The sequence below is a fragment of the Leopardus geoffroyi genome, chromosome D3 (genome assembly GCF_018350155.1).
Source record: "Leopardus geoffroyi isolate Oge1 chromosome D3, O.geoffroyi_Oge1_pat1.0, whole genome shotgun sequence".
NCBI classification, from domain to species: Eukaryota; Metazoa; Chordata; class Mammalia; order Carnivora; family Felidae; genus Leopardus; species Leopardus geoffroyi.
This window is the reverse complement of record NC_059339.1, coordinates 32,594,713-32,609,978: the sequence shown is the minus strand read 5'-3', so window position 1 is coordinate 32,609,978 and position 15,266 is coordinate 32,594,713. Positions and strand designations below refer to the sequence as shown.

At 47.6% G+C, this 15,266-nt stretch overlaps 1 protein-coding gene across 3 annotated transcripts in view; it reads left to right on the top strand.

The window, feature by feature from the left end:
- The window catches only part of GNAL (G protein subunit alpha L), a 156,106-nt gene that overhangs the window by 136,186 nt on the left and 4,654 nt on the right, over window positions 1–15,266 (top strand). For all 3 annotated transcript variants that reach the window (XM_045459230.1, XM_045459233.1, XM_045459232.1), the window contains 6 exons: window positions 4,925–4,979; window positions 6,168–6,241; window positions 6,794–6,852; window positions 7,369–7,489; window positions 9,646–9,776; window positions 11,858–11,925. In XM_045459230.1, coding sequence (XP_045315186.1) covers window positions 4,925–4,979; window positions 6,168–6,241; window positions 6,794–6,852; window positions 7,369–7,489; window positions 9,646–9,776; window positions 11,858–11,925 — 508 coding nt within the window. The remainder of the gene's footprint in view (window positions 1–4,924; window positions 4,980–6,167; window positions 6,242–6,793; window positions 6,853–7,368; window positions 7,490–9,645; window positions 9,777–11,857; window positions 11,926–15,266) is intronic.

Here is a 15,266-nt window from a genome sequence, read left to right as displayed (position 1 = left end):
AATACACACAACATCTTCTAGGAGCCATTTCTGTAGCCAAAAATCCAAAGCTCAACACCTTCTGTAATACTACTGGCAAAAAGCTCCAAGCCAGTGGACATTTCAATGAACTGAGGAACAGGCACTTGTCATCATAGCAAATCATAGCAGAATGCCTGCCTGGTTTACCTAGGTTTGTTTTTCTACAACTAGATGGTAAGGCAGTGTCTGTCTTGGTCACAATTACTGGGCCTGGTGTGGTACCCAGCTGAGCTGGCTCCTGGTAGTGTCCCTGGTGTGAACGCATGCTCCCTTGGGGTTCTCAGCTGTGATCCTGCCTAGAGTTCTCTAATGACAACGTACACAATGGGTAAAGAGGGTGCAGGGGGCACTCGGCCAGAGCCCTGTTATGTCTCCTCAGAAGCACCGTGTATCCTTTTCTTTCAGCACGTTTCTTCAAATTGAAATGTTTGTTCCTACTGTTTGAGGTTTATACGTCCTCCCTCCCTCTTGAATAGTAGCAGGACAAACAATTAAGCAGTGTTTATTCAGAGTGACTGAATACAGTAAAAGATTTAGACTAAAGTATATCAGATGTCGACTAGATAGATCTGGGGCTTCTTTCTAGGGAAAAGACACGCTTCTGCCTTAAACAGTACTCCATACATTTAGGTAGGTGAAGCATACACACAGAAAAACGGAGACGAGTGTCTACGAATGTTAAAAAGTCATCAAGATGAACACTAAGCTTAGTGCACTTGACACACATGTGTTTTATACTTCAACTTTTAAAAAGGAAGTTAAGTGGGGCGCCTGGGTGGCTCAGTCGATTGAGCATCCAACTTCGGCTCAGGTCATGATCTCGCAGTTCCTAAGTTGGAGCTCCGCATCGGGCTCTGTGCTGACAGCTACAGGTTTTGTTTATCTGCCTCTCTCTGCCCCTCCCCTGCTCAATCTGTCTCTTTCCCTCTTTCTCAAAAAATGAATAAACATTTAAAAAAAAAGGGAATAAGTTACACTATAAAGCAGTAGCCCATACTAATCAAATCATACACATTGAGTACACAGAGAATGGGATCACGGTGTCCGTTGTGGTTAGAGTTGGCTTCTTGCAAGAGGTAGGGTTGAATCTGGGGCTTCAAAGAAAATAAAGTGGGAATTACACAAAGGTCTGAGAGGCCCAGAACCACACGGGGATTTGAAAGGAGTGGAGGGTTCGTTTGGCATCAAAAAGAGGGAAGAGATTGGACAGATTGCGAAGGGCTTGGAGGCTGGAATGAAAATGTGGACTTTACCCCGAGGAAGGGAGCAGGAGTGTGAGTCATCAGACACTGTATTGTCCTGCTGACACGAGATGAAGCCTAGAGCAGGATGACAGTAAAAACAGAGGAAAACATGCGTGCACAGGGGTCACTGAGGCACCGGGGATGCTGTGGGTCAGAACCACCTAGGGATGTGGCTCAGCTGGAAATCCCGATTCCTAAGGTTGGCACGTGCTGCCGGTCTGAGGACCGCCTTCTGGGCAGCACGTCAGAACTGCCTGGTACTTTGTCACTGTGGAGGTCATATTTTTCTCCTCCAACGGTATCTGTATGTCTTGCACATTAGCATCATGAAGTAAACTTCACTAACACTGAGGAAAGTTTCTCACTGACCTTTGCCAGAATTCCAGCTTGCCACTTGTTCACAAACGAAACAATTTGTAATACATTTTAATTAAATATAGTTGGTGCTTTTTCTCAGATCTCATTGTTTAAAGGTGTTTAAACAACAGTTTTCATCTTTTCATACTCCCTTGTCCTGCTTCATGATCAACGCCATGGTCATAAGAACTCTGTGACTTTTGAGTTATAGTGGGGTGGCGGACAGCAGCTGAGAAATAGACCATGAGCTGCTGTCTTGTGCCAGTATCCAGCAGAAGGGGGTATCGAAATGGAAAGCATGAAAATGTTTCTCCAAGCACAAATATCCTGAGCTGTAGCTGGAAATAATGGGGGAAAAAATCACATTGCTTTCTAACTACTTTTTTACAGCATGCATATCACTATGGTGACTTTTTATAATTCTAGTTTGGTATTGTCTTGCAACTGAATCCAGTGTGAGTGACTGGTCTCCAAGGTTGAGTCTTAACTCTGGTTAATTTTTCCACGTAAGAGGCAGTGGCATATTTAAGAAGATAGTTTTAGTAACCCTTTAAAATGTAGTCATGCGAAATTCTGTGTATGATTTAGAAGACCCTTTTAAAACTCAGCTTTCTATAGATATTAGGAGCTCTGATTTGAAGTACTTCTAACAGCATGCTGGAAAAAATACAGTGATTGAATCAAAGATTAAGGCAAAAGGCTGGCAGAAATCCACAGTATAGATTCTTCTGTCATTCCTTTATGCCTTAGAGGGTCTTTCAAAGACCTGGGGGGATGCATTTACACTCAGGGGGGAATTTTCACATTTTATTTTCATTGCACAGATTTGAAATGCATGAACTCACAATACCGTTCAGCGTCAGTAACAATTGAGAAGATACTCTTGGGAATGTTCGGATGCCTCTCAGGTCTCACTTAGATCATTAAGTACCAGAGCCGGGTGGAACTTTGAATATCTGCCCTGGAAATTAGGGATGGGAAAGAACTCGACATCTTTTGCCTTTGTCATTGGCACCTCAGAACCACTTATTTTTAATAGCGTTCGGTATGGTACTCCCACCTCTTCCTTTGGAAGACAGTCTTTAATCACATCTATCAAGAACTTTTGATGTATTTTTTTAACCACATTTCATTGTTTCTACTTATACTAGTTATTACCATCTGAATTAATTCACCCACCTACCTCCACCCTCTTGCATCCTGTTTGAAATTGGTTGCTTCCTAAACTCTAACTATACCCAAAGGCTCCATATTTAGGTTAATTTTCTAGCCCCTTTCATCCGAGATGATTGGTTTTTGTATCACATGTTCAGTATTATGTGTCTCCTGCTGGGAGGATAGACCATCTCTGAATCGAATTACTGTAGCCCACGCAGTGTGGGGGCAGCACCCATCACCCAACCGGACCGCCTGGTCAGCTGGGCTACAGACCAGAGCCCCCTTTCCAGGAGCAGAAACCTGTCTCACTCTGACTCCATCAGAGTCTTTCCGCCCCTTTTCCACTAGACGGTCAGGAACTGGGTGGGTACTTCTGAGACGCTCTCCACCATACCAAATTCAAGGGCAGCAAGGACTGAGCCAAACTGCACTGTGGCTCTCAAACCAGACCTCAAGCAAGCTAGGCCCCTCCTTGGGGCTCCCGTGTTTCCCCAGCTCCCAGGCAGGCCCTCCTGCCCCACCTGCAGAATTGTTTGTGCCCTGTCCGAACTCCTCCTGCTCAGGGACCAGCTCTCCCCACCGGCCAGTTCACCCATCTTCTGGAAGGCACACAGCAACACCTACCAGGGCTCGCAGTGCCCGCTCCAGAGAGGCCGCAGGCAGATCCTGGTCCCTTTGGCTTCTCAGCAGCTCTGCCGCCTAGCCACAGTTCTGCAGACGACTCACGACCGCTGCTGTGACAGGCAGTGCAGTCATGAAGGGCCCCCAAAATGTCACCCCAGCACCAGGCCACATCTCGGGCCACTGGGGGCTATCTGTAGCTCTGCAGGAAGGAGGAGATAACAATAGCCAAGGGAATTGAGTAGCCTTAATGTGCCTTTAGCCTCCCTCTTGCCAGGCTGGAAGCATCTTACGGGCCTGCCATTCAGGCGGGTGGGGGGAGCATGTAGAGATGGGGAGGTGACAGCATCCCACACTGTGCAAAATGCCCACAAGCATCAGAGCATTAGAGGAAGGCCCAGTAATGGAACCCAAACCATCCCGGCTTGGACAGACCAGGAAGTCGGCCATGTCCCCCCTAGTCTGGGGCACATTCACTCTCCCCAGGGCTGGAGCCTCACCCACAGCCAGGAGACCAGGGGCCACTCAGTCCCCTCCCTCACTTGTATGTCCTCCCTCCCTTTGAAGCCTCCGCTGCCCCCTCTCTGTCCAGAAGCAGTCCTTACTCGCCAGGTAACCAGTCCCCAGGCCTTCCTGTGTCTTAAAAATCTCCACAGTGTCCATTATGGGCTGGGCCTCTCGGCCACCTGCTCACTTACGTCTTCTAGCTGCGGGAGGAGGAGCGGAGCAGACATCGATTCCCCGAACGAAGATTTAGGGGCCAGGCCTGCGCTAGGTGCTGGGGATACCTGGGCCAGCGAGACAAAGACCTGCCCTGGGGGTCTCGCGTTTTGGAGGAAGAGATAGATAATAAGCATAAATAAATGCGACTCGTGTCAGGCCGTGGTAAGTGCCACGTAGAAGAATAAAGCAAGGTTGGCAAGGAGATGGACAGGGTGGCCTCTCTGTGGGGAGAGAGAGCAAGTGCCCACGTCTCCTTCCACGTACACATACAGTGCGATTCCCTTCCTCTCCTTTCCTTTCATTTACTTCTCCCTCCCTCTGTGAGTCCCTCCAGGTGAACACACCAGGTTAAACCTGCTGATGTGTGCGCGCTCGCACATTACCTGGATCTTATTAGGAACCCGTGACGCTAAAGGAACGTCTCTGACCTCCCGCGTTGTGTTTACGTTGCAACATGGGCTTCTGCTACTAGCGTGGCTTTGAAGGAGGCCCTGTGCCCCTCCCCAGTTGCTGAGTGGCCCCTCCCCCCCCCAACTCTAGGGCGGTGGGCAAAAGGGAAGAGGGAAAGTTAAAAAAAAAAGAGGTAAAAAAGAAAAGAAAAGTCAGCCTTGGCCCCTCCATCGGGAATGTTCTGCTGTCTGGGAGGACACATATTCAGGGAAGGAAGGGGGAACTTACCCCAGCTTCTCTGCCTGCCCCTGCCCTCCTGTGCTTGTGTGACGAGCCCATCCCCTTGGCCTGCAGTCCCGGAGAGAAGCCATCAGAGAACACTACTGAGCCCATGCTGGCTTTCTTTTCAGCTTCCTGGAAAGAATCGACAGTGTCAGTCTGGTGGACTACACACCCACAGACCAGGTATGTGAAGCGGGAGCCCGCAACCACCTCTTTGAACTTTCTGGGACGAGAGGAAGTGCCAGTTATCACTCACTGACTATTTTAACGTGGATTAAGGAGAAGGGATTCCACAAGATAGCTACTTCTGGCAAATCATTTCCACTGTCCCTGCACGTACACGCAGTGTACCCACCAGAACCTGTGCTGTGCCTCCTGACTTAGCTCTCTAAAACCTACTAGCTTTCTAAACTGCCAATATCAAAGTAATTTCCCCTGTGGAATAGGGAATGTGCCACTCCCGTGCCTCTGGGAGCTGTGAACGGAAAACTGAACCTGTGCTTCACCAGCTTATAAACTCTGCCCATTCTGCTTTGGGCCCTGGCCTGGCTCACATATCACAGGCACGCCCTCCGGGTGTGACCCAGAGTGTCGTCTTTGGGTTGAGCTGGATAAAAGCGTCCCGCTGCACATTCGTAAGTAGAAGAGAGGGACCCTCTGTGCCCCTCGAAACCTTTGGCACTCAGGCATCTGCAGACTTGGAGAAAACCCTGAATTGCTCAGCTTAGGAGGCTCCCAGCAGCCTCTAGAGCTAGTGAACGCCAAAGAAGTTAGGGGGCTCCGTTCAAACAGCCTCTCCAACACCCCCCCCCAGTGTCCTATGTCCCCTGGAGGGCCTTGGCAGTGGGCCCCTCCTGGCATCTCTCTCCTCTCTGCCTCTCCTGAAGGCCTGAGCTCCTCTCTCACCCCAAAATCCATCTCTCTGTGAGGCTGACCCCAAGAGCTCAAAACTATCCAAATCTTTGTTTTCGAGTCTTTGGTTTCTCGCCCAGAAGGTCTGCAGCCGGAGCAGGTGGCTTCGCAGGTAGGTGCAGCCAGCAGAGAGCCGTGGGGTCGCCTGTCAGGTGCAGAACAGGCATGGACATACATGCAGAAGTGATAAATTAAAAAACAACAACAACAACAACAAAACCTACTAAAGGAAATTAAAGCACAGTTACTAAGTCTCTAAGACAAAACTAATACATTAATTATGACTTTCTGCTGGGAGGGAGGTGGTGAGCCAGACCGTTTGTCTGACTTTTTAGTTATTATTGTTTCTCTTACAATTGGAAGAGATGGTCATCTGAAAAACTCCGTTATTATGGTTGCATTCAGGGCTTTTCCTTCTGAAGAACAGTGTTGCCACTTGGTTTGTCTTCTTGTTCTCAGGACCTTCTCAGATGCCGAGTTCTGACATCGGGGATTTTTGAGACCCGATTCCAAGTGGACAAAGTAAACTTTCAGTAAGTTGTTGAGAGCAGACCTGCTGCGGAGACAAGGGCAGGACGCCCCCCGCCCTGGCTGTCTGCTGGCGTCCTGATGGGGTCGGGGAGCCCAGCCTTCCTCCCGTGGGCCCTGGGACATCAAACATCCCAAATGTGCCTCGCTGTCCTTTTGGATAAGTCCGTACAGACTCTGTGGCCCTAAAGGGCATGCAGTAAGTTTAGGGCAGGGAGGAACATGGGAACCAGAGCCACCTGAGAAGGTGAGAAAGATCCAGTGGCCTTTGGGTAGGTATAGAGGACCCGCTCAGGCAGGGGGATGCCCGGCACAGGCTGCCCTGAGAAGAGGGGCCCAAGCCGGCCTGGTGACCACAGAGTGAGGGCTGTGGCCCCAAGGAACAGCTTGGTGGGGACTCCCGGGTCAGGCAGAAACTTAGAGCCAGTGGAGCAGTCTGCGGGGGCCACCCAATGGGGCAGTGCTTCAGGCCGGGAGCCTCAGCCAAGGAAAGAAGCACAGAGGTGTCACGTCCCCCCCCCCCAACCCCGTCATCGTGTCCTGTTGTTCTTCCACAGCATGTTTGATGTCGGCGGCCAGAGGGACGAGAGAAGAAAATGGATCCAGTGCTTTAACGGTGATTTCTGTGCTTTGAATCAGATTAGACCATCCATCAAATGCCTTAAATGTGAATGTCATAAAGAATTTAAGCATCCCAGGGCACCTGGGTGGCTCAGTAGGTTAAGCGTCCGACTTCGGCTCAGGGGAGGATCTCACAGTCCGTGAGTTCGAGCCCCGTGTCGGCGGTCTCTGTGCTGACAGCTCAGAGCCTGGAGCCAGCTTCAGATTCTGTGTCTCCCTCTCTCTTTGCCCCTAACCCACTCGCATTCTGTCTCTCTCTCTCTCTCTCTCTCTCAAAAATAAACATTAAATTTTTTTTTTAATTTAAAAAAGGAATTTAAGCATCCTAAATTTACATTTGTCATTTGCTCGTACGGGCGCATTACTGAAACAACCACACACACAGTGCTTCTTTAAGTCGTTCTTATAATCACGGGATGAAAATGAGTAGCAGCTGGACATGTACTTGATCATAACCACACAGTGGCTTTCTAACTAGGGGGCTTCCCTTTTTCTCTCTTCTTCCACAAAGATGTCACGGCTATCATTTATGTTGCGGCCTGCAGCAGCTACAACATGGTGATTCGGGAAGATAACAACACCAACAGGCTCAGAGAGTCCCTGGATCTTTTCGAAAGCATCTGGAACAACAGGTTATAAAAATAAGAAATTCAGTTGCACCTCTGGATCGCAAATTTTCTTTCATTAAAAATACCACTCAGCTCGCTTTCATTTTTATTCTCCAGATATATTCATTCTTTTCTTACTGGTAAATCCAAAACCGTTAGCAGCATCTCTTTTGGTCCATCTCGTGTATAGACCCACTTAAAATGGGCAGTAGTCCTCGATGAAGCTCTGATAGTGCTCTGGTAAGAAAATTTAAGGAGCGTCTTTGTGACTCAGCCAGTTAAGTGACTGACTCTTGATTTCGGCTCAGGTCATGATCTCAGGGTTGTGAGATCGAGCCCCACATTGGGCTCCATGCTGAGCATGGAGCCTGCTTAAGATTCTCTCTCTCCTTCTCTCTCTGCCCCTCTCTCCCTCTCTAAAATTAAAAAAAAAAAAAAAGAAAGAAAGTTTAAATATCTGTTTTAAAGCTCAAGATTAGGGGCGCCTGGGTGGCGCAGTCGGTTAAGCGTCCGACTTCAGCCAGGTCATGATCTCGTGGTCCGTGAGTTCGAGCCCCGCGTCGGGCTCTGGGCTGATGGCTCAGAGCCTGGAGCCTGTTTCCGATTCTGTGTCTCCCTCTCTCTCTGCCCCTCCCCCGTTCATGCTCTGTCTCTCTCTGTCCCAAAAATAAATAAATGTTGAAAAAAAAAAAAAATTTAAAGCTCAAGATTATATCGAGGGTTAAAAAATGGCTTTGCTTGGTTTTTAAAATTTAGAAAGTACCATCCACAAATAACTAGATGATCTCTAGAAGATCCCTTACAGGTCAAAGGCACAGCATAATCATGTTTGAAATTGCTACTAGTGCAAAGGGGTGATTATTTTAGAAAGGAACCCAGCAAACACACACACACGATACATACCTATATAAAAATCAAAGTATCTTCTGAACTATTTAAGAAGAAATATCACCAAGGAGGACAGGAAACGTAAGCTGACCTTGCAAAACATTCGGATTATCAGGAAAGTATTTATCAAGTGTTTAACACTTGTTCTCAGTAATATAGTATTGAGACAGTTAATGAGAAAGAAAAAAAGTCAGGAAATACTGGGTACATGAAGGAATACTTTGGAGTCATTAAAAATTTTTAATATAAGCGTATATATAAATTTTACATTTATGCATATTATATATTTATATATAATTTATATATATATATATAAATTTAAATATATATATGTAAGCACACACACACACACACAACCACATGAGAAAATGACCACAGTACTGTTCAATGAAAAAGCAGATTAAAAATCACCATGATCTTATTTTATAAATATGTCTGAGAATAGGAAAAAACCTGGAAGTAAAAACATAACAGTTCTAATAGTTGCCTTTGTATGTAATTACATTTGATTTTTTTCTATGTATTTTCTGTAATTACAAATTCATTTTTACCAGGATTATATATTTTATAACAAGGAACAGTAAAACTATTTCCACTTGGAGGAAGAATAGATTGTGTTTCTAATTCGTAGTAAGATTCCTGTGCACTAGTCATCAGCTTGATTCCTTTGAAATAACAGAATTTACAAAGGCTTTGCTGATGTGCATACTGAGCTCATCTTAAGCCAGTTCTCATGCCTGTTTAGGAAAACAATGAGAGAGAACCTTTCCTCCACTGTAAGGGAGCCCCTCCCCTTAACTTGTCCAATGCAGTGGTCATGACCGATATCTGGTTAACAACCTGCTCCACCTCTGGAGAAATTCGGCCTGTTCTGACTCAAGCCAGCTACAAATTACATCCTGTGTGATTAGCTAATGACTCATGTATTTTATTGTTATTATCGCTCTAACTTCTAGTTTATCTGACCCTTTCTTAGTAAAACTCCAGGTGTATTTATTCCATAAATAAACCTTAGCTTTGGTACCAGTAAATTTATATTCTCAGTAAAGATTAATTAGAAAATACTGAACTGCTAAATTAACTCTATTTATTTATTATAAGGTTTACTTACTATAAGAATGTCTTGCATGCAGATGGAGTGGGGGTCCACAAGATTGGTACATCAAATCATTCTAGATCCTGTACATTTCAGGAAGATGGAAATGCTGTTCTTTTCACTGAGTACCTCCTCTGTTAGAGGTACTTTCACGTACTAGCGGATGTGAAGTTTGTATGTTTATTTCTCTTTTCAGGTGGTTACGGACCATTTCTATCATCTTGTTCTTGAACAAACAGGATATGCTGGCAGAAAAAGTCTTGGCGGGGAAATCAAAAATTGAAGATTATTTCCCAGAGTATGCAAATTATACTGTTCCTGAAGATGGTAAGATTTCAAAACCAGTTCTGATTCAGGAAAAAATTTGGTTATTTTTTCATTAGCCCTGTAACTGTAGTTCCAACAGATGTGATGAAAATTTAGGAAATTCAGTTAATTTGCATCAGCTCTCCGGACTGCTGCCCCCACCTTCAAATGCTAGAGTGTTAAAATGTCCTATTTAGGATTCCATTTGTCGGGGTTTGATCCATTCAAACTGTGCAGGAGAAGACAGGGCACTTTTGGGTGTGTGTCTATTAAGTACTCTCTCTTGGTGTCTTGGCTGGGTCTGTCCTGAACTTGGCACTGTGTCAGCCCTTTACGTCGACCTTCACTCTCACTGTAACCCTACGCGGAAGTTTGTTATTTGCATGTTTTCCTGTGGAAAGTGAGCTGAGAGAGGTAGTCAGTCGTTCAAGGTCACTCAGGTAGAGCTTGCCAGGACGAGGCAGCCTCTGAACCTTCATGCCCAAGCCCACCTTTCCAGCCACCACGGCCCAGCGATGACTTTGGCTACCAGTAGGGTGGCCTGGCGACCAGGTGCGGGGTTCAGGGGCAGGGGGCTTTCAGTGCTAAAGCCCTGGCCCGGGGCACACCCCATTTCCAACTGCGGCTCCTCGGTTCTCGGCCCACCTTGTAGGAGGGGTTCACTGGCAGTGAAATGCTACCACTTCCTAAAATTTGAACCCCCAGCAAGATAAAGCAGAATGAAAGGGACTGTCCTAGAAACTTAGGTAAGAAGTGAAGAAAATTCTTCATCCTTGTGCTAACGTTGGCCAGTCTGGTGTTGAGCCCCTGGTGTAAGAGAAGTCAGCAGAGCTCGGCTTGCATTGCCCTCTCCTCTCTGGACTACGGCCCTCAGCAAGCCAGGCTCCCATCCCCACACTCTGGACAGTCAACACTGAAGCGTCCACTGTCACGTGCTCTCCCTCCTCTCTGTCTTGGTCCAGGCCCTCCTTCCCCTCTTCTCAGCTCCGGATCTGGTCAAGGTAGCATCCTGCCCAGGCTTCCTTATTCTGCTCACTCGACTTTCCAGAACAGTCTTTGGATTGCTGCCAAAATCTTTCTGAAACACAACCACAACTCTACTTGCGATCCCTACCAACACAGACTTAATCTCACCACAAGCTGAGGCCACACGTGACCCGGCCAGAAAATATTGCAAGCTAGGTTCCCCACCACAACCCTTCGTGGATCCTGTGCTCCTTTCCCACACACATTTAGGGGATCCTGTGCTCCCCCCAAACCCTCCATGGATCCTGTGCTCCTCCCCACACACACATCCAGCGGATCCTGTGCTCCTCCCCACCCCCAACCCTCTGTGGATCCTGTGCTCCTTTCCCACACACATTTAGGGGATCCTGTGCTCCAAACCCTCAACCCTCTGTGGATCCTGTGCTCCTCCCACACACACCCTCAGTGGATCTTGTGCTCCTCTCTCTGCCTGCTCCTCCCTCCCTTCTGCACCGAACCTGCCCAGGCACCTGCCCTGGGTCAAGCATGGCAGGTCTCCAGATCAGGGCTGACTCAGCACCTGTAGAATTCCCCATCACCCGCTCAGCGTGAATAATCATATAATCATAGTAGTTGCAATAGAGAAGGAAAAGAGCGATGAGACCATGCAGGGAAGCCGAGATTTTAGGAACTTGGGATCTGCATGGGAGAAGAATCAGGTTACTACAGGCAATTTCACAGAAGGGCTCCGTGGTAGGAACAGTGAAGGGGAGGGTCTCCCGGGAACAAGGCTAAGAGAATGCAGACCGGATGAGCACAACCACTGCTAAAACCACAGCCCCTGGAACCTTCTCTCTCAAGGGAGCTCTGAAGGGGATGGCAGCTGTGGGATTGGTCAGTGTTCAGTGGCATGCTTTCATTTTCTCTGAGTGGGGGTCATCCCCCATCATCAGAAACAAAACCAAAACTTTCATCAGCTGCTAAATGAGAGAAATAAAGTTACATTTCAGCTTTCTGCTTTGCTCTGTCTTTTAGCGCTGTGAGTGCACCGCAGCCCTACTTTGTAATTCCTCTTCCATTTTCCATAGAGTTGTATTCTCATCACCTAAACAAAATTCCACTTGTAATTTTTACAGCAACACCAGATGCAGGAGAAGATCCCAAAGTTACACGAGCCAAGTTCTTTATCCGAGACCTGTTTTTGGTAAGCAGTTTTTATTCTTTGCTTTCCTACCTCCTTAGAGTTGTATTGTTCTTTGCAATTTGCATATCACTTACCCTTTCATGATCTGATTTAATCTCCACCCAAATTATGAGAGGCGAAGGAATTATTACTTCATCTCACCACTGACCATACTGGGGTTCAGAGAGGTTGGGCTTTTCACCTCCGGTCACACAGCGCCCAAGCGAAAACAAGGAGCGCAGCACAAGGCCCCAGAGAACGGCACTGAGACCCACCAGACTGTGTTCACTTGTGTTTTCCTAAAAGGAAAGAAGCCTTTAGCAGAGTCTGAAATACCAGCACCCACACTGGGTGCCCCTCCCCCTTTCATTCACTCACCACTAAGAGGCTAATTCAGACATTCAGAAAAATTCAGATCTCTCTTTTTTTTTTTTTAACTTTTTGAGATGATTTCAAGTTCACATAAAAAGTGCAAGAATTATATATATGTGGACTGTGTGCTTCTGGAGAGGTGACAATCGGCCCAGTGTGCAGCAGGGACGGTCCCACAGTCTGCCTGACATTTCCACGGGGATCAGGTGCCTTCCTGACTCCTCAGGGGAACCTCGTTATCCTGTTCCCACCACGGGCCCCCATCGGTTGCCTCCTGAAATCTTACACTGAGTGAGAAAGTAACAAGGATAAGAAGTCAAGTCCCCAGAGTGAGTTCTGAGGAACAGTATTCCCCAGGAGGTTAACAGGTAGCACGGGGAAAGGGCTCTGCAAGGAGTAAATCTGGGAAATAAATCAAGTGAGACAGGTTTCTCCGTTGTCAGACTTTCTAGAACCTTTGCTATGCCCGTGTGCCTTGTGAATCTCTTGGATAAGGTAAATCGGTTTGTAGTTTATCACAGGCTTCCTTTTGGAGGAACATCTTGCAAGACCATAAAATATAAAAACACACAAAAAGCTATCCTAAGGAGGACTAGAAGTTAACTAAGTGTGCCTATGAGGCATTTAAAGATTAGAAACAGAGCTCCCCCCTCCCAAATGAATGGCCGTGCCACCACCATTTGGTGTTGGGAAGAAACCTTTGATTCTCTAACAATGGGAGAAATCTGGCTTGTATGCAGTTTGCAAGTCAGGGAAATAAACGCCTAGGGGTTATTGATTTAGGTTTTTTTTTTTTTTTTTTTATGGTGGAATTTGCCTGGGCCAGTGAGTCGTGGGAGGAGTTTTGAGTTGGAAGCCCTAACCCCAGACCTAGAAGGCAATGGGGCAGGTTACAGAAATGGTTAACAGTATCGAATCTGGACGGGAGCAAATTCGGGCGAAACAATAACTTTGGTGATAGAAGGCCCTGAGACGGGGTGGGGAATAGAGGCCGTACATGGAGAGGGAGAGGTCTGTGGGGGGACCCGGCCTTGAGGAGGTAAAGGTGGGCTTGGGGAGAGAGCGGCAAGGGCATAATGAGATAGACCCCTCTGTAAGAAAGAGCCACATGCTGTCTGAGCGTTCTCCTTAACTGTCATTGTGTGAGGAGGGCGAGGACCACCAGGTTTGTCCCAGTCAGGGTCACTTCCTCCCACTACGGGGAGGCCCAATTCATCCCCAGAGCAGGAGGAACTCAGAACGAAAGGGGCCAGGAGCCAGGAGGAGGGAGGGCTAGGTGGTCAGCCCCCCGTGTTCCCCTAGTCACCGTCAAGCTGTCCTGTCCCTCACACTGGAAACCACCTGCAAGCCCACGCCCAGACCTGGGCCAGAGAGTCCTCCGGGGCAAGCGTCACCAGACCTTTTAAAGCAGGTGGTAAGCATGAGTGGCACCCTGTGTCTTGATGCCTTAGGCATCTGTTAGAAGCCTGTATGCTTTAATCGGGCTTCTCTTCCTGGTATTGTTGTATGAGCTCCCCTCTGATTTCTTTTACCTTGAACATCATCTCCTGACAGGGGACCTCAGAGATGGGCAACAGCCAGGGGACCCAATCAAGCACAGTCTGGAACTGCCCAGTTTTCCTTGACAAGCTTATTGCTGTCATTTAAAGTGAAAATCAGTGTGTTTAGAGATAAGCAGACAGCCACTACCTTTGTAATGACTCTGCCTGACATTCGTCTTGCCCCAGGCGGGGACAGACTGGTCAGATCATTACAGAAGAAAGCCTGTTACTTATTCGCCCACTCCGTGTGACACGGCTCTTCCTCCCCATGTTCTAGGGCTATAAAGATACCTACCCTACACGTTTCAGTGTCCTTAAGTTTTTTAAAAATTGTAATTGCTCAAGAGAATCCTAACTATTGCTAAAAATAAGTCTGTGCTCCCAGGAGGAGGTTCATAACCTGATGAACATCTTTACCCCAGCCCAGCAGGGGTCTCACCTTGATTCCCAAGATGCTTTGCAAGAAAGGGGATGGGAGGGGGGACGAGGAGGACATCCGGGGATCCCTGTGGGCACCTATGCAGAAAGCTCCATGTGACCTCTACATTCGCTGGCTGGGGAGTCCATAACAAAGCACCACCGACTGGGGGCTTAACACATTATTTTCTCACTGTTCTGGAGGCTAGAAGTTGAGATCAAGATGTCGACAGGGTTGGTTTCTCCTGAGGCCTCTCTCCTCGGCTTATGGATGTTCACCTTCTCATTGTGTCTTCTCATTGTGTCGCCACATGGCCTTTCCTGTGTGTGTGTCCCAATCTCCCCTCTTCCTATGAGGACACCGGCCTTATTGGGTTTGGGCTCACCCATATGACCACATTTTAACTTATCTTTTTTCTTTTGTACTGCTTATTTATTTTTGAGAAAGAGGGAGAGAGAGAGGGAGCGGGAGAGGGGCAGAAAGAGGGAGACACAGAATCTGAAGCAGGCTCTGGGCTCTGAGCTGCAGCACAGAGCCCGATGTGGGGCTTGAACTCACAGACCACAATATCATGACCTGAGCCGAAGTCGGACACTTAACCGACTGAGCCACCCAGGTGCCCCGTAATTACCTCTTTAAAAAGAGATCCTATCTCCAAATAGTCACACTCAGAGGTGCTGGGGGTTAGAGCTTCACCACAGGAATTGGTGGGGGAGAACACCATTCAGCCCATGGCAGCCTCTCTCCACACTGCCCCACCTGACTTCCCAATGCACATGCGCGTATCCCTGCAAGATGTCCTTCTGAATCCTCATCAGTCATGTTTTTTCTCCTGTGGGAGAAAGCCCATGAAGCCTCCCACTGCTAACCAGGGGACCCCCCCCAACCCCGCCCCAGGAAATGCTCAAGTTGTTATGTGGAGGAGGGCTCAGTAGGACGGATGAGCCATCCACATGGAACCACCAGTGATATGTGGATATTTAAATTTAAATTAATTAAAATTAAATAAAACTAAAACTCCAGTCTCTGTT